General features: G+C 42.6%; 1 protein-coding gene across 4 annotated transcripts in view; it reads right to left on the reverse strand.

The window, feature by feature from the left end:
* Positions 1-7,925: 7,925 nt before the first annotated feature.
* DLC1 (DLC1 Rho GTPase activating protein) overlaps positions 7,926-19,178 on the reverse strand; it is a 389,786-nt gene continuing 378,533 nt past the window's right edge. For all 4 annotated transcript variants that reach the window (XM_019651001.1, XM_019651002.1, XM_019651003.1 and 1 more), the window contains 6 exons: positions 17,601-17,814; positions 15,945-16,059; positions 14,113-14,331; positions 13,096-13,313; positions 12,164-12,337; positions 7,926-10,502 (listed from right to left, as the gene is read on the reverse strand). In XM_019651001.1, coding sequence (XP_019506546.1) covers positions 10,382-10,502; positions 12,164-12,337; positions 13,096-13,313; positions 14,113-14,331; positions 15,945-16,059; positions 17,601-17,814 — 1,061 coding nt within the window. In that variant the 3' untranslated portion in view covers positions 7,926-10,381. The remainder of the gene's footprint in view (positions 10,503-12,163; positions 12,338-13,095; positions 13,314-14,112; positions 14,332-15,944; positions 16,060-17,600; positions 17,815-19,178) is intronic.

The raw sequence follows: 19,178 nt of genomic DNA on the forward strand, positions 1-19,178 counted from the left end.
TGTCACTTTGTGGGGCGTGAAAAGGATAACTATTGCATTGTTCTGTACACCTGAAACTACAAAAAAAAAAGAAAAAAAAAGTCCCTTAGCTTATCTAGCAGAGATAGGCTAAAGACATAAAATCACAGAAATAAGAGAAACACAAAGTGTCCTTTCTGCTTTGCAGATTAAAGGGAGTTGAAAAAACTATTTAAAAAATCTTTTATTTTTATAGTTTTTTTTTTTAGGGGTGGAGGGGTGGAAAGAGAAGACATATGGAAGTGTGAGAGAGGAAAAGAGATAAAGAAGGAAGGGACTGAGGGAAGATAAAGGAAATTGCCAACATGGGAGGCCAGGCGAGGACCTTGGAGTAAAGCTGGTTTGAAGAATCAAGAGACAAAAGTCAAAGGAGAGGGAGGAAGGAAGAGTGTGAAGGGACAGTAAGGCAAATCCAAACATCAAGAGGATGAGAAAAGGAAGAGGCCAAGAAGATAGTGTGAAAACAGAAATAAGAAACGGCATTTCAGTAGGTAACATGAGAAAGAGGGTCTGGCTCTTTAGGTGTCTCCAAACCCAGAGATGTCTGCAGGAGGGGTGCTCAAGACTTGAGAGTTTTAGTGAGTATGTGTATTTTAGTGATTAACCCCTCCTCCCCCATTGGTCCTTGTTTTGTTTGCTTCCTTTCCTTACTGCTTCTTTTTTCTTTTGTTGTTTAAATGAGGGTTTTGTTTTATTTGGAGTCACTGTCTCTTAGAGTCCCTGATTTTATCTCTGTTTGTACTCGTTTTGGGATTGAATGGGTTTAAGATCAGAGAAAACTAGAAAGTGGGTGAAAACAAATAAATGAAGTTCTCAGTCTTTGAAACTGCTTTCTTATTCTGTTAGATTTGCTATGTCATGACATGGCATTGTCAAAAGTCACCAAAAATACAACCCTGAAGTTTAAATGACCACATGTCCTTAAATGTCCAGCTGAACTATCCAGTGAAGTCCTTCATAAGGGGAGCCTATGGATGTGGATAGTCCTGTTGGATCTCTCAGGGAAGAGGGTCAACTGTAGATGCCCATGGTTGGCACTGTGGCAAAGATTAATCTGACCCAAGTGTGTGTGTGGCTTTAGGTTGGTTACACACAAACCACCAGTTATGCCCTTATCAACCAGGTTGCTTTGCTTCCAAAAATTTAGCAACCAGGTTGCTTTGCTTCCAGAAATTTATCTTCTTTCCTTTCCACAATGTGGCAGGAAAACATTCCATTTTCAGTATTCTGGGTCTTGGGGTGAAATATTCTCTAGCTCTTCAAGATATTGCAACATTTTGCATGGTCTCAGGGGGTTCAAATCTCTTCTTGCTTTAATAATCTTTAGAGATGGTGCAAACTTTTTATGTCCTGCTTTCCTGGGATGATTTTAGCGATCTATTCTTATTTCTACATTTTGAAATGTTGCAACAAAATAAAGCTTTACTTGTCTTTGTTATTGGAAAAAATACATCCTATCAGCTGGCCCTAGATGTCAGGAAAACTAGTTTTTCTAGCACATGACAGTAAATCCCCCATTTCCTTGATTCATTATCTCCTGTGCTAAGTGCTTGAGCAGAGTGAGAAACCTTCCTGAGCTTCCGTGGGAGGGGTCAGGGCCCTGGCCAGTCTTCAGCGTTAAAAGCCTTGGAAGCTGCTTTTCACTGAGGACTCTCTCAAATCATGTGCCGTGAAAAGTTATTTCACACTTCTTTCTAAGAGGCTTCTAGCCTTGATTAGCAATTTCAACTAATATGCATCTATGCTGAAAATAAGAAAAAAAATACATTACTTCTCAGTAACTTATACTGTTTAGTTAGATACACTTTTGACAGTTTTGAGAAAAGAGTGGAGCATGTTAAGAAATATAATGAAGAGTCTTTTGGAGGCAAAAAAGCTAGAGTCCACTATTGAGGGTATATCTGTTTTAGAGTTCTTATCACTGTTTTGGGTTCAGCCACCTCACAGCTATCAAACCTGGATCAAGGGTGCAAAATAGATGAAGGGAATGAAGAGGGACAAGCTTCCAGACGTGAAATAAATAAGTCATGGGGATGCTATGTACAGTATAGGGGATATAGTCAATAATAGTTTATAAGTTTTGTATGATGGTGACTAGACTTATTGTGATCATCATCCCACAATGTAACCAAGTGTCGATATTGTATTGAGTTGTTGGAAAAGTCATGACATATTTTTCTCTGTTTTTCGTCGCAAAAATGCATCATGACTTTCCTGACAACCCAATACATCTGAAATGAATATAATATTGTATTAAAAACCAAAAAAACTGCTATCATTGAAGGATACCCTGGGCTTTAACAGCTGCTGCCGGGTGGCCAGTCTCGCCAAAAGGAAACTTTTGGACACCAGGACAAGGACACTGAAGGGACAGGCACAGACCATGAAGGGACAACTGTCGTTGTTGGAACAGCAACATCTGTGAGGGTCCCTTTGCTCGCAGCAAGCCTAGGAGAATATCCTGAATTACGAAGCATCCTTTTAGATCAGCTACAGCTTTGTCTCTGGTTTGGAATCGTCCAAATACTCTAGCAACAAAGCAAGGGGTTCCTCCAGCTCAAGCTTGAGAAGCACAGAAGGTGGCCATAGGCTGGGAGAGGCGCAGTTTTAGTCTTGTGGCTGGTGGAATGTTGAGTGAGTTATCTGACCTCAAAGGTGGCCAGTTAGATTTTTACAAATATTTACCATATTTCTTTCTTTCCTTGTTTTTTTTTTTTTTAAAGAGATTATAGATGCGAGAGAGAGAGAGAGAGAGAGAGAGAGAGAGAGAGAGAGAGTAGTTGGATTACTTTGAAATATTCTTCCATCTCTGAAATAAAACCTGTACTAATACAGTAGCCACTAGCTACATGTAGCTCTTTAAATTTAAATTAGTAAAAATTGAATAAAATTAAGCGTTCAGCCCCTCAGTCCGATCAGCCTCATTTCAAGTGCTGAACAGCCACAGGTGCCAATGGCTACCCTTGTAGCGCCGACGTGGTTCTTTCCATTGTGTCAGAAAGTTCTGTTGTCCAGTGCTGCTCTCGGATTTCTTGAGTCCCTTTGCGAATATTGCATAGCTACTTTATTTCTTATTTCTTCCTACCTCTTCAAACGTTTTCCTTTATTAACTGAGGCTAATAAGCTCTCCTTCGAAGGACTGCTATGAAATTTAAATGTGATATTAGTTGTATGTGAAGCACCTATCCCAGTACCTGGCATATTATAATGCTTAATAAGTGGTAGCTCAACAAGTCCCCTTGGCCTGGAGCCAAATTCATTTGTGTTTTAAAGGTACCTGTAACCCACAAAGCATTCTGAAACAATACCCTTGGGAATCAGACTATTTTTATGGGAACAAGTCACTTATCATAGTTGATGAGAACCACTCTCAGAGTCATAAAGAAAGTAAGGCTTTTGCTTTCTGTGCTTTTTGTATCTTAATAGGAAAGAGAAAGAAAGACATGAAAATCCCCTAATGAGAAGCCACATTTCTAGTCCCAGGACTGGGGGTTCTGGTGCTGGGCTGCAAGTTTAAGAGCCAGTAAGTACAATCAGGCATCTCATGAAGACATCATACAGTGAGTGCGCTTACACAACCTTAGATGAGCGAGCCTATTGCACACAGGGCTGTATGAAAAATCTCTGCAGAGGTGTTTATACTATAGGTGTCAACACAGCCTTGGGCCCAGACAGGCAAACCAGCCGCTCTAATGGGAACTGTGTATACACCGCAAGGGTAATTACTTTGGGCTATAGCTGCCAACATGATTTAGCAAACTCCCTGCCTGCAAAGGACTGATCATCCCCTAGAGAATGGACCCCAATTCATTGTAACTGCACAAACCCACCTGAGCCTCCTGTGCTACAGGCTCTTTGAGGTCTTTTGTAATTTGCATTCCTTAGGCAAATGGAATTTAAATTCCTTAGGCAAATTTCATCCTGAAGGAACACCAAGATGACATGCTTGCCATTATCTCATTGTTTAGGCTTCTGCTTTATAATCATTAATGTATGCTTCAACAGGCAGGGGAGGTAAAGCATGTGGGCTAAATTCCACTTGACTTTCATGAATGCTCCTTTACCTTTCAACAGCCCTTGCTTTCAAAGCACCTTCACAGGTATCTCAGTTGCCCTTCGTGATATTCCTGTATGGCGGGAAGGGCATAATGAGGTATTGCAGGGAGTCCCGGGACCGGGACTGGTGCTGGGCTGCAAGGTGAAGAGCCTGTAACTACAATCATGCACCTCGGAAAGACAGCACACAGTGCACTTACACAAACCTCTTGTAGATGACAGACCCCACTGCACACAGGGCTGTACGGTATAGCGTACTGCTCCTAGGCTACAAGTCTGTACAGCGTGTTACTATACTGAATACTGGAAGCAACTGTAACACAATGGTAGGTATTTGTGTATCCAAACATATCGAAACATAGAAAAGGTCCAGTAAAAAAATGATATTAAAGACAAAGTGTGTGTGTGTGTGTGTGTGTGTGTGTGTGTCCACACTGGAGGGGCAGGGCAGTGAAGGAGGAGCCCACAGGAAGGGAGGGAGAGGAGACTTGGGGAGAGACGGGGGATAGAGGACAGGAGGGAGGGGAGAGAGCGGGAGAGACGGGGAGAGCAGAGATAGAAAGAGACCCAGAGAGATAAAACTTGAGAAATAATAAAAGAGAGCAGGGGAGGAGAGAGAGGGAGGGAGAGAGAGGCTGAGAGGAAAGAGAAATAAAGAGAAGGGGGGGGGGAGTGAGTTTGCGTGCACATGTGCACTGAGGCAGGCCAGCGGGCAGGAGTGGGCTTCGGGGCTCCCCTCCTCCCAGTCCTCTCCCCTTCCTCCTTTGCCAACTCAGGGCGCAGCCCAGGGAGCTGAGTGGGGACAGCACGCTGAGCCTCATTCTCTATTTAAACTACCCAGAGATAGCAGTAAATTCAACATCGTAGTGCGGTCCTGCCTTGTTTTTTTCCATGACATTTCAGTCAAGGAAGGACCACATAGGTGACAGTGGTCCTGTAAGATTATGATGGAGCTGAAACATATCTATTGTCTAGTGGGATAGTAGCTGTCATAAGGTCTTAGGTAGGACGCATTGTGGTTTCAGTCTATGGGTAGAGATGCTCTTGGTTGGCAATGCCTGGGGGCACCTACCTGGGACCCTGAGCTTCCCATAGACCAGGGGTCGGCAAACTTTTGAGACAGAAGAGCTGCCACGGGTCAGCAAACTGCGGCTCGTGAACTGTGGCTCTGACTTGTTGGCAGCTCATCGGCAGCACAGCTCGGGCCGGGACTTGAACCGCTGTTGCTCAGAGCTCGCACTCTGGCGTGAGCTCTTAACCAACTGAGCCACTCGGCCGGCCCATATAAAAATTTTAAAGGATGTTATTCACATAATGGTAATTATGTAAAAATATATTTATGGCTCACGAATAATTTTTAAATTGTTGTGAGGGACAGGATTGGCTCTTCCAGGGGTCAGCAAACTTTTGAGATGGAACGTACCCAAAGAGCCGCAGTGTGGCTCATGAGCCGCAGTTTGCTGACCCCTGCCTTAGACTGGGTCATCAGTTTCTAAACTGATGTGACAACTAACCAGCTCTTGGGGTTCTTATTACATTGCAAGACATCATTCAGCAATAACCATCAGGAGACTTTGAAGGAAAAAATAGTTTATTACTTACAGGCTTTGGAGCATCCAGACACACCAGGAGGCACAAAGTGAGGTTGGAGGCCTAGGGTTCTGCTTTTTTGGGGGATCCACTGTGGGGGCCTAGGATATTGCAGGCTCATGCTTTACTGAATTTAAAACATAATGAGAATTTAAAGCACAGGGAAGAAAAAAACAAGCAAACCAGTAGCCCAAACAGCCAGTTATCAAAATCAAGATCTCCAAAACAAAGGAGTTGGGTGTTGGGAAGGCAGGCTGGCTCTTTATCTGGTCCTCTGGCCGGCAGTGTGCTCATTCCAGACAGCCTTGCTTGAAGTGGATGCCTCTGCAATCAAAGCTTAAGTCAGGCACTTGCATCACAAAAGGAAAAGCCAACTGTCAGGGCTCACCCTGTGATTCCTCAGGTGTGTGTGGTGATGCTGGTGTAAACAAACCTCCTGCACTGCCAGTCGTGTTAACAGCATAATCACAGAAGTCGGCTATCTAGGTTTGTGTATGTTCCCAGGAGAAAACTGCCTTACGACACATTTCTGAGCACGTATCCCGGTTGTGAAAGGGCACATGACTGTAATTGCTCCCTTTGCATTCGTGAGCAATGCAGGACTGCAAGGTTGGGTAGGTTACACTCAGACTACGACGTGTCATCATTCTGTACTGCAAATGGCGACAGTCACGTCCTAGGTTTCAGAGGGAAGCTTAAGTGGTGTTTTTATACATTTCAAACGATATAGTCCATTTGCTAGCAGAACTATCAATTCTTTCAACCATTAACCTGAGACAAAACTTTGGCCTCATATTTATCTTAATTTCTCCTTAAGCATCTCAGTAATGGGGTGACAGAACAATTTAATTTCTTTTGAGACTTAGACGAATGTGATTATTTTGCTATGGATCTTCATTTTCCTCGAGTTCTTGATTCTGATGCTGAGGCCATGGGATTGGCTCTTCCTATGAGAAATTTACCTCTGAATTATGGAGAGATCAGCAGATGGGAGAGGATGGCCTGAGGCAGAGGACTTGGCCTGGAATCTGAGCTCCAGCTTCCGGCTCTGGGTATCTTGTCACTCCCTCTCTAAGGCATATCCTCACCTTAGTGCGATCACCTGTACTTCGTGGGGTACATGTGAGGCTTAAGTAGCTGTGTGAAGAGTGGACAAAAGTGAATGTAGCTAGAAAATCCCACATACCTCTATCACCTGTCTTTCCTGTGCGCATGCACGCGCGCGCGCGCGCGCACACACACACACACACACACACACACACACACACACCACCTAACTAGTGATGTTGGAAGGAACCAATTTTAATTATCTCCTAGTTTTTCTTTACATTTTACTTTTCAAAAAGCACACGTGTCTCCATCCATCCTGAAAGAAGAAATCTCTTAAAAGAACCATTTAATTTTGTTAGAATTTTCTAAGTAATTCCATCTACAAATTGGTAGGCAGGATGCTGTAACAATTACCTTGAGTTTTGTTAAGATCTTAGCTGCCCCTCCCCAGCGCATAGAAACTCATCCTAATGTTCACTACGTGGCATCATTTCTCTTTTAGTATCTGTGAAGGCAGGTTTTAGTTCTGTGAAGGCAGGGTGCTGTCAGCCCTGCTCACAACTGTATCTTCAGCATTAAGCATGTGTGAGGTAAACAGTAGGTGTTGAATAACTAAATCATTTGAATAAGTAAACTGGGGTGAGAAAAACCCTGAAAATTTACCTGGGTGCCTGTGAGAGCTTCTGCTCCATCCAGGTAAGCTCATGAAGGCTATTAGTAACTCATGACTTCAGAACTGTTCAAACTAAAGTATTAGGTATTTCAGGCCTAAGACATTTTGATTTTATACAGCTCTGAGGAAACCAGGTCTGGAGGCAGAGGAAATTAAAAAAGCCTTTGGTGTGGTCTGGGTGTGTCCTTTTAAAATTTATAATGAATTGGGTTTTTCCCCTTCTCCTAAGCTCAGAGTGAATATGTGCCAAAAAATCAAACTTCTTCCAGGATCAATGTCACACTGCATCTGAGAAATGAGATTGATTAAAAGTCCATCACAAACAACTCTTTAATTTAGAATCAGCATCCACATAACGTCTATGTAGATGTTATGTGGATACTGGCATCTTTGCCAGTTTAAAAAGGTTCAACGTGGCTTAACAAATTCCAGTCTCTCAATCTCAAAATGGGCAGTGATGAGCTGAAGTGAGGGCTCAAGGCAGATGGCACCCGAGATTCTCTTCCTTTTCAAATAACAGAAGCTAATTCAATCGATCCCACTTAGCAAATAATAAATTTATTAGGTGCCTACAAGTACAAAACACTGAAAGCTGCTGGAGGTTATAAAGCCGTGCAGAAGAGCCCTGCCCTCAGAGAGCTTACACTCTAGGCCATTCGTCACCATTAGTAAGTCGTGGCAATACCGCTTACGTGACTTAAGCAGAGTTCTTGCAAACGTTCACATCCTTGGAATTCTCCTCTTGTCAAATATGTAAGGAATCCTTTCAACAGGAAAGCCAAACAGTGGGAAAGAGACCTTTTGTGGAGCGAATTGGTGACCTTGGCTTTGCTTATGGGCATCTTTCTGTGGCTGTTGCTTATTCTTGCAACTTTCTCAGCACATGGTTTCCTAACGACCTTTGTTTGGAGAGCATCGCCATGCTTCCTGAACCTTCACCAGGGTTTCCTGTTTGTTAGTGAGTGGCTCAGCTGCAGCTTGGCCTTGGAATGATTTGTGGTCCGGTTTTTCCTTCAGCAATTCTTCTGTTTTTCACTTTAGTTGATGTTGGAACAATATGCCTTGCAACCTGTGGTTTTCAGGGTGGGAGTGAGATGCAATACAAACGAGAGCAGGCCCAACTTTTCCCTTAAACATTTAATAGTGCACTTATCGATTATATTCTGTACAGGAATAGAGTAAGTTATAAACCTCTTCTTTTATTTTTCTTTTTTCATTTAGACTGTATTCATGTAAAGTGTATTTACATTAGGAAAAAAAAAAGCCTTGAGGTACAAAACCCAAAAGAATATCTGAGGTATAAATACAAGTATATTTTAAATAATAATCTTTATCATGCTTAATCTATGTTTGAAAGCACAGTGGACAAGTGTACATGTGTCTTATTAGAATGGTATATACAACATACAATCTTACAAATCTGAAAGCCATTAAAATTGAATATACAAGTATATCTTCATGAGGAACACTGATATCCAAAATACTCAAATTTTAACACTCTAAATCTGTCCCCGCCCCCAAATTCTTCAAAGAACTTTTGAAATAACACTGATAATGGTAACTACATTGTTAAAACAAAATAAAAATCCTTCTTAACAACTCTCATTCATACAGTATTCACTTCGATCCGCACTAAATAAATTTCACTAATACTGTCTCTTGAGTCAATCTTTACCATTACAGTAAAACCTGTATAAAGACTACCCTTCCAAAAAACTGTGCTGGTGTTTTGTTTTGTTTTACTATGATAACTATTTGACATTACCACTAAAATATATTCCAAGGGCATCATTATAAAGGAAAAGAAAAAGAAAAGGTAGGAAAAACAACCCCCTCAAAAAGTCACAAAACCAGAAAATCTATTTGCTGTTAAGGGCAAATCCAATTAATAAACATGTTCAGCTTTCAGAAATGCTGTTAATGACAACAACCAATGACTTTTGCAGTTGGGTTAAATTTATAGGGATTTCCTTGGGACTTACACAGTTTGCCGTGCTCCCATACATGGTACGCTTAAAAGAGTTTCTGTTATAAACATGAAAATGCAAAGAATTCAGACAAGTAAACTGTTTTGATGCTTGATTCACAAGTAAATGGTAGAGTGTGCCGTTTTTACATCTCCACTTTTTTTTAGACAAAAACGAAAACAAAACTGTGTTTTGGAGCTAGTAAGGGGGGCGTTTTCATCCCTTAATTAATCTATCCTGGTTCAAAACGACATCATTATTTGCAATCAGTTCTAGAGATAAACACTGTGTTTGAAATGGGATAGAGTAAATTACTACAGTTACTTTTAAGGTCAAGAAGAGGTTGATGGATGAATCTGTTTTAAAACTCAGGAAAAAAAAAATGGACCAGGGTGGGTTGTCCAACCCCTTCCAAATAAATGGGTTCCCTTTCTGGGTGGATCCAAGGGTAGTCAGACATTCCAGGTTAAACTGAACCTGATGTATCAATATCCTTCTTGGAGGCATCTCAGTGTGCCAGACACTGCATCCCAACTTACACATCTATGCCAGTCGGCCAGCAACAAACACACATACACACACTTCTCTGTGCAAACCTTTCTTTGCTCATCTCAGTGAGAACACATGTCAAAGAGTACCAACTATTCCAGTGGATACACCAGTCCCTCAGCACACTGCCAATACAATGATATAGGTACACACACACCAATATCACAAGAGAACGAAGTATCTTCATTATCTTCCGTAATGTATTTATAGAGTTTTGCTTCTCAGAAGCAATTCGCATAAGAATACATTTCTTTTTGTTTTTTTTTGCTCAGTCTTCTATATTCCAGTCAAGGCCTATAACATAGACCTTAAACAAACAGGAAGCAGCTTTAAAAATGTATCAAATCGCTACAGTCCATTCCTACACTCCGACTTGTCCTTTTGCTTCAGGATTCGATGCAGAACCGTTCTCCCATGGACTGGCCAGGGTTTTAGAAACAAATTCCCAGGTGGTGGACATAGTGCTCGGCTTCAGTAATCACCTAGATTTGGTGTCTTTGGTTTCAGTGTTCTGATTACAGAAAGAGTCTCGGATCTTTACAACTTCAGCTGCACACAAATGTCCGAAAGATTTCGTGTACCACTCTGGCATGTGGCCCCTACAATAGAAAGGAGAAAAGCAGGTGAATTCTTCAAGTTGAAAAGCCCTGCAATAATCTGAAGGGTGTTGTGAATACACTTCCATTTCTTGATCAGCGAAATGTGTAAGTAAAGCTTACTCTTATTATTTTAAGGTAGTCTTCTGGCACCTCCATTATACTCTTGGAACTAGAAGTTTCTCAAGAAACAACATATTGAGTACAGATACTGAGAGAAACTGTTCAGGGAAAGCTTTGGCATATATAACAAAAACAGACCACTTAGATAATTGGAGAAGTACTGAGATGTAACGATTTCCAATGAGAATTTATTTAGCATGAGAGCCACTTTGGAAAGCTTTCAGAGGTTCATTTTTTTTATTTTTGTCTGTATTGCTGCATTTCACTAACTTTTTGATATGCATGCACATTGATCCGTGGCACAGAATATAGGCCTGATTATTACGAAAAGAGCATGTCACATTATTCAAACACTTTTGAATATAAAGTGAGAAATATCTGCTTGTTAGGTCAAACTCTCATTTCTTGTGGCTTTTTAAAATTTAATTTATTGGGATGACACTGGTTAATAAAATCATGTAGGTTTCAAGTGTACAATTCTATAATACATCATCTGTATATTGCATTGTGTGTTCACCATCCAATCAAATCTCATTCCGTCACCATATATTTGACCCCTCTTACCCTTTTCAATCTTCCCCTCTTCTTCTTTTCCCTCAGATAACCATTCAACTCTTGTCGGTGTCTATGAAATTTTATATTTATTTATTTATTAAAGATTTTATTGGGGAATTGGGGGAGGGGAACAGAGTTGGGGAATCAGGGAAGGAGAACAGACACGTTGCTGTCTTTTGTTCTTCAGTCTAGCTGTGGAGGACGCTGCTTCACTGGCCCATGTTGATATTATCATTGCGCTCTTTCCGGGTGAGGCAGTGACTCACTGGCCATTGGACGGCCGCTCACAGAGGTTCACAGCAGCTTACGAAAGCTTACGCCTACTGTCAGCAAGCCCCACTGCGGCCTACGCCGTCGCCAGCGACTCACAGCAGCCCAGCTCCAGGCTGAAATGTTGTTCACCATCTTAGCTGCAGAGGGTGTAGCATCACTGGCCCTCATGTGGGATCTGAATCGGGGCCCTGCTGCTCAGAGCGGGCATCCCAAGCCAACTCTTAACCAACGTGCCACTCAGCTGGCCCCTGAAATTTTTCATTTGTTTGTCTTATTCATTTGTTACTTTCAGTTTTATATCTCACAAATGAAATCATATGGTTCTTGACTTTTTCCATCTGACTTATTTTGCTTAAAATGATAAGCTCAAGATCCAGCCATGTTGCAAATGGCAGTATTTCATCTTTTCTCATGGCTGAATAATCTTCCATTGAGTATATGTACCACAGCTTTATCTTGTGGTTTTAAATTCATGGCAGAACCATGACATCCACATTGCTTTAGTGGCACATTTTCTAAAGGATCAAAATTAGAAGTGGTAGCCAAAAGACCCAGAAACATGAAGGTGTTACTTAGTAAGCGCTACTTTTCATGGAATAACCAAGATACAACAATGTATTCTTCATTTAAGCCATTTCTTTTTTGCATCAGACAAAAAGTCTTAACGTTCTTCATGACCTTGACCATGTTAAAAAATCAGAATCATAACCTACCTTAAGTCAGCTCTGCACATGTAGGTGAGTTTGGATTTCCCTGACCCGCAGGGTTCGATCAGATACCTGGACAGGAGCACATTGACCCTCACCCCCACCACAGGTGCCCGGTCGTGGTCCACAGAGGTGAGTAAAAGGGCACACGCCCCCTTGGGTAAGTTCGTCCTCCATGTCCTGTAGAGACAAAACCAAAGGGAAAACATGGAATTTCCTGGAAGCCAAGTTTAAAACGGGGCCTCACTCTTAGAGGAAACAGCTGAGGGGCAGGATCGGTGGCTGGGACCCAGCCCTGGGAAGACGGCATCTCTCGAACTATTGTGCAAGGACTCCTGAATGGATAACTTTGTACAGAGCCATTTCTACAGTGGGTGTACACACTCACACAGTCAGTTCTTTGAAACGGAACCAATTTGAAGGGTGACAGAAAACCATTTTTATATTTCACAAACTCATCAGAACACGAACATCCAAATGAGTGTTTCTGTTGGAAAAGTGCTGGACTAACGATGTGACATTTCCTCAAAGATTTTTGGAATTCCTCTTTCAATAATGTCTCCGGAGAATTATGAATTAGATGTAAATCAGCTTTAACCACAGCTCTCTTGGAACCCAAACGTTATTTCCTGGCTTATGCATTCACTAGCTATTTCTAATGAGAAAATGTATCCTAAAAGGGGCAAGAATCTGCTACTAATAAGAATATTCAATTGAAAGTGCCTCTCTTTTCTGAGCTCAATTCCAAACGAGTTCAAACCATTTTCAGGGATGAACACACACACTCTTGGAATACAAGCAGCTATATTTTCCATCTTTGGAAGGGTTCAATACTTTTCTGGAGGCATATGTTCTAGTTTAAATAATTTTACCATCTTATAACATTCAGTGACGTACAAGTTCATTCTTGCCACAATAATTAATTTGGAAGCTCTCACCTCAAAACAACGTAGTCCCGAGCAGGATGGGGTGCCATGCTGTTTTGGACATACTGGTAAATTTCAGTCTGACTGTCCAAGATTTCAATTACTTTTGAATCCAACAGGTCTACATCCCATAGGTGCTGCTCCTTAAGTAGGCGCTTTAGGATCTCCTCAGGCATAGCAGGGACTTCGATGGTTGACCTCCAAAGCCTTAGAGGGGGTCCTTCACTCACCTGAAAAAAGCATGTGTTTTCCAGTGCTAAGACAATTCACACACATCTACCTCTGGCTGGGTACATGGTCGTATGGTAGAAGCTAGTAATTATCTACGGCTTTAATATCTGTCATCCCCGAGTATAGTGAAAGGCAGGTCAGAAAGTGAACGGAACCGCTAGTGGCACTTCAGGTCAAAATTGTTCCATCTGTTTTCCTGGGACCCATATGAGGGTCAGCACAATAAAGTAAGATTGTGTATTTGAGCCCCAAAGCCTGCATATCCACCCAGACTGCTCTCACTGTTTATGAGACAGTAGCAACACATACCTCCTATGGGCCTATCCTACTAAGCCATACAACATGCATCTGCCCTCAAGAGGCTTTCGGTCCCAACAAGTTCATTTCTCCCCCAAGCGTTCCCTGCTCATTAAAAGGTCAAGAGTAGAGTGACTGAGAACATAGGAGAGTGCAAGGGGATTCTGACCAAATTATGGCGAAATCTAAGCACATCATAAAATGCCCTGAGGCCCAATGCCACTAGGAGCACATTCTAAGGAACTCTAGTGTGAGTCTGTAGAACCAAAGGATTGCATTAGGTAGTTTGATTCCTCTGACAAGTGTTAGATGAGTATTCCTCACTGGGATGGTTTCCACTCTGAGCTGGGGAATCTGAATCACCTGGCTGCCCAGCTCTGCAAGGAAGGGAAGAGGTGACAATCCCCACAGAGACCTGTACTGACCAAAGGGTCTCTTCTCTGATGAACTCAAGTCCTGACCACTGGAACTCAACTGGCTGACACCAGGGAGATGACTTACCTTCTTATAGGACAGCTCAGCCTGTTCAGATGTGGAGTGGCTGACCCAGCCTTTAAACTTCTCCTTGACCTCTTTAAACAGGTTGTCCATGCAGTCCTGGAGGAAGTGTTGGTAGTCAGCTGACTCGTCATTACAAAGGCGTCCTAATGCCTCTAGAGTGAGGGGCTTTAGCTCTTGTTCAGTGTAGGAATTCCGACATCGGCTCATTTCCTCAGGCACCTGTGAGGAACGGGAGAGACCAAAAGGAGGTTAGTCTGCCTGTGCTCATTCTCACTGCCCATAGTGGAAATGCCATAGCTGGAGGGGTGTCCCTGCCCACCTCACATGGTATCATGAGGATACGACAATCTTCATAAAGGTATCTATCTACAAAGATGATTGTGTAAAGTAGTCTTCTTTGGAAAGTTATAGTAGGAGGGTAAGTGACTAAAATAGGGCTTACATTGATGAAGGCACGTTTCTCAGACACAGAATTTATTTCAGATAATTTGTTGCTTTTTTTTTTTAAAGATTTTATTGGGGAATTGAGGGAGGGGAACAGCGTTGGGGAATTGGGGAAGGGGAACAGACAAGTTGCTATCCATTTGTTCTTCAGTCTAGTTGTGGAGGACGTTGCTTCACTGGCCCATGTTGGTATTGTGATCATTGCGCTCTTCCTGGGTGAGGCAGATCAGTTGCTGGCCATTGGATGGCTGCTCATGGCAGCTCACGGCAGTTCACGCCGGCTGCTGGCCATTCACGGTAGCTTATGGCAGCCCACTGCAGCCTCACTGCAGCCTACGCCGTCACTGCGACTCACAGCAGCCCAGCTCCAGGTTGAGCTGTTGTTCACCATCTTAGCTATAGAGGGAGCAGTGTCACGGGCCCTCATGTGGGATCCGAACCGGGGCCCTGCTGCTCAGAGCTGGATTGCCAAGCCAACTCTTTTTTTTTTTTTTAAAGATTTTTATTGGGGAATTGGGGGATGGGAACAGCACTGGGGAATTGGGGGAAGGGGAACAGACAAGTTGCTGTTGTTTTGTCCTTCAGTCTAGTTGTGGAGGACGTTGCTTCACTGGCCTAAGTTGGCACCATCATTGTGCTCTTCCCGGGCGAGGCAGACCAGTCGCCGGCTTCTGGACGGCCACTCACGGCGGCTTGAGGGCCACTCACGCTGGCTGCTGGCTACACACGGTAGCCCATGGCAACCCACTGCAGCGGGGGCTGCAGCCTACGCCGTCGCCAGCGACTCACGGCAGCCCAGCTCCAGGTTGAGCTGTTGTTCAGCATCTTAGCTGTAGAGGGCAGTGTCACTGGCCCTCATATGTGGGATCCGAACCGGGGCCCTCTGGCGTCCCAAGCCAGTTCTTAACCATCGCGCCACTCGGCCGGCCCTGCTTTTGCTTTTTTAAGTAAAGGGGTGTAGAGGCAGGCAATTTCATTAAACATACTAACTCTAATGAACTTATACATTATAATATATATAAATAAGACATTCTCAGGCTCTGTATATATCTCCAGCTGGGGCAAAGATCTTTTGGTAAGATGTGAACAAGTACTATAACTAAGATTTCGTTTCTATTCACTTTATTCTTTTTTTTCTGTTCAACATAGTGGCCATGTTTTTCTTTCTTTTTTAAAGTTTATTGGGGAACAGCCATGGTCATAGGTTACACATTGCTTTCATGCTACAATGGCATAGTTGACTCTCTCAGGGAGGGGTGCGGTTCACTGTGGCCCATGTGGGAATCGAACCGGCAACCCTGGTGCTATTAGCACCACGCTCCAACCGAGTTAACCGGTCACCCCATCACATTACTCTTAACATATAACAAAATTTTCCAACTACTTACCTGGAAAAGCTTCTTGCACTCAGCTATCATATGGGCCAGCCCTTGAGTGGCAGCGAGGTTTTCATTCAAATCTTTCTGGTCGGGTTTGCCTAAACTTTGTTTTCTTTGCATTACCCTAGGTAGAACAAACAAAGGGGGGAAGATTCAAATATTTATATATTTTCAAATCAACGTACTAGTCGAGGAAACCCACAAGAGAGGAAAAAAACAATGTCACTGGAGCCTATGTGTCATTAAGGGGCTCAAGAGAGCTTTGCTTTGGCCACTAGAATTTCTCAGCTTTATCAACAACACACAAAAAACATGGAAGAGACTGTTTTCAATGAAATCTAGGCTATTTAAAGTTGTCACACGAAATAGGTTCCTATTTAAATAGGGCAGCTTATAAGGTCTATGTTTGTGTGGTGGGAAGGAAGAAAGGCAGCAAAGAGGGGGTTGTGGGTGGGAGGCACTGGACATTGGGGCAAATAGTGTCACTCTTCTTCTCAGTTTAAATAAACAGGGCTCCTCCCAAAGGTGAAAATCTGTGGTTTCCTAAAGGTGTTGCCTTAATCTTATCTGATCTTTCTCTTCTGCTCATCTCTGATCTCCATCCCATTTAAGTCGGAATGCCCCATTCAAAGATTAGAACTAGTTGAAATGATAGTTTATCAGTGCATGGCTTTCAGAAGCAAAGCTCACTTCAACTAGCACAACTAGGCCCCATGCTTCTAGCTAAGAAATATTTGTCAAGTTCCTTTAGAGCTGAAAGAACAGGATCAGCTGGGTGGGTTGGCATGTGGGGTTAAGGCCAGTTCACACACACTCCACTATGAGGCCTTTACGTGAAATATTCATACAGTCAGCAGCTCCAGCGAGCTCTACCATTTCTTCTGTCAGACAAGGGCAAGTTACTTACTTAACTGACCTTCCCTACTATCTCCCTTTCGTCTAATGCAAAATAGATACTGACAGAATCTTCACCTGCTATGAGTGTTATGAGGATTAAATGAGAATTTAATGAATGTCAAGGGTGCAGTCTTGCGCCTGGGACAGAATACATGCCAAGCAAGTATCAGCCTTTGTTATCTTCCAGATTCTCTGACTTCTTCGACAGCCACTTCTATCTTGTATACATCTAAGGAGAAACTTGGCAAACAACTGGTTTAAACCAGGTCCTAACTTTGAGGCTCAACCTTATCCTTAGTTCTTTTTAGACCCGGCTCCTTTCTTTCAGCTACCAGCGCAGGCCAGGAGCTCGGCTTTACTGGCTGTGAAGAAGCGAAGGCAGCAGGGCTCTTATCCCCCGTCCAGCTGTTTAGCTCAGTAAATCTGCAGAATTCTTTGCATGATGACAAAGGTATGATGACAAAGTTACAGAGGGCACTGGGGAGCGTTGGGCTAAACACTTCCCAGGGCAAAGCACAAATCCTGATCTCTTTCCCCAAACCTGGTTGTGACTAGACTGTCCAAGAAGTCACACCCTGAGGGCTGAGAACAAAGAAAGGAGGGCAGGCGAGGTACGTGGGTTGTGAAGGAACGAAGGAGGTCCAGCTCCTTTTGGCTGGATTCAGGTATGACTGCAACAAGAACCCAGGGACAAACCCTAGAAGGAAAGGGAGGAAGCCTCAGTCTGAAGGACGGAGCCCGTGCATGCACATGTCCTCTGACCGGTACCTTGGAGAAGAATTCTCTCTTTTCAGGGTGTTGAGGTGGAAGAGGGAAGGCGCTAAGCACACGGCCAGGTTGGTGGGAGTCATCTGGTTTTCTTTCACAGCTGCTGTGACATCGCTTAAGAAATAAAGGAGCGTCTGTAGAACCTCCCGGTTCTCATCAGGCAGGAGCATAATGGCGGCCTTGATTGCCTGGAGGCGCTGGTCCTTGGGCACATCTGCACAACACGAGCATTTTCCCCATCAATTCAGTGATTTTCCATGTACATTGCAAGGAAACGTCCCAAAGCAAACACATCAGCATCAAAGAGCTCAGCCCCGTCCTGAACAAGCACTTGCAGAAAAGTGTACTCAAGGTTAATATGGAAGAAATTAGGGTTGCCACCAGCGTCACTACCCTCAAGTATTTCCTGCCTGTGGAGGAGTTAAAATATTTTAAACACCCACAATGCCAACAGACTCCTAAATCCACCTCAGAGTTCAACTCCAGATGAAGCCTGTTCTTTTAGTTTACAGAATACTTTTTCTTTTCGAAGTACTTTTTAGAAATCCCTAATTTACCATTCTCAATGAAAACATGATACACTTATAGTTTTGCTTAGTTTCAATGAAAAACCTTATCTAAGATATGTATGAAAGGATAAGAACTGAGATTTCTTCATTTTTCCTACAAAATACTCAGTATCTCTGGGGACTTTCATAATTTTAAGTGATCTGCTCATTCCTGAAATGGGAAAAGGAAGTGGCTCAAATAGTTAGTCTAGTTAGTCAATTTAAACAGCAGACATATTTAACTGGTAATTTCTTTAAATTTTAGAAAGCCTACTGAGAGGCTATTATAAAAATACATGCTTGAGAACTAGGCCCATAAACGAATACATGTGGAGAAAATGCTGAACCCAACTTTCGGGTCTCCTTTACCAGGCAAATCTTCCTTTTAAAAGGCATGTGGTGGAAAAATCAAGTCACTCAAATGCAGCTCCATAGGACAAACTGATTAAACAGCTCCATGGTTACAATACATAACAAATACTTTGGTGGGGGAAAAAGTGACCTGTGTTTTCATAAAATCTGAAAGGATGAAACAAATAATGAAATAATCCAGACCAGCTCCATTTCTCATAAAATAAAGTCCAATGCGCCAGCTACAGACAATTTGAGCACTAAGAGAAGCTGCTTTCAAATTACATTGCTGTAATGCCACACGGAGCCAAGAAAAACACAAGGCTGTAAAAGCTATAATCCTGATCTTGATCATTAATTTAGACAACTGTTTGCTTTAAGCTTTACTTAAAAGTGAGAAGGGCATGGGTATTGTTTTCCCAAGTATTTCTGGCAGAAGCTGAGATGAATAACAGAAAAAGGTTATTTATTCATTTTACAGCACGATAAAACACACAGGCACCTGTGAAATTTTAAACACAACAGGCTCTCTGCTGGTGAGATGGGAAGCAACTGAAATTTCTATAGACAAGGCGGAGAGAGACCTTGGTACCTGCTCTTGTTTTGTTTTTTAAATTTTATTGGGGAACAGTGTTTTTTTTTTTTTCTTTCTTTCTTTTTTTACCTCCCACAACCCATC

Source organism: Hipposideros armiger, unplaced genomic scaffold (genome assembly GCF_001890085.2).
Source record: "Hipposideros armiger isolate ML-2016 unplaced genomic scaffold, ASM189008v1 scaffold_151, whole genome shotgun sequence".
NCBI classification, from domain to species: domain Eukaryota; kingdom Metazoa; phylum Chordata; class Mammalia; order Chiroptera; family Hipposideridae; genus Hipposideros; species Hipposideros armiger.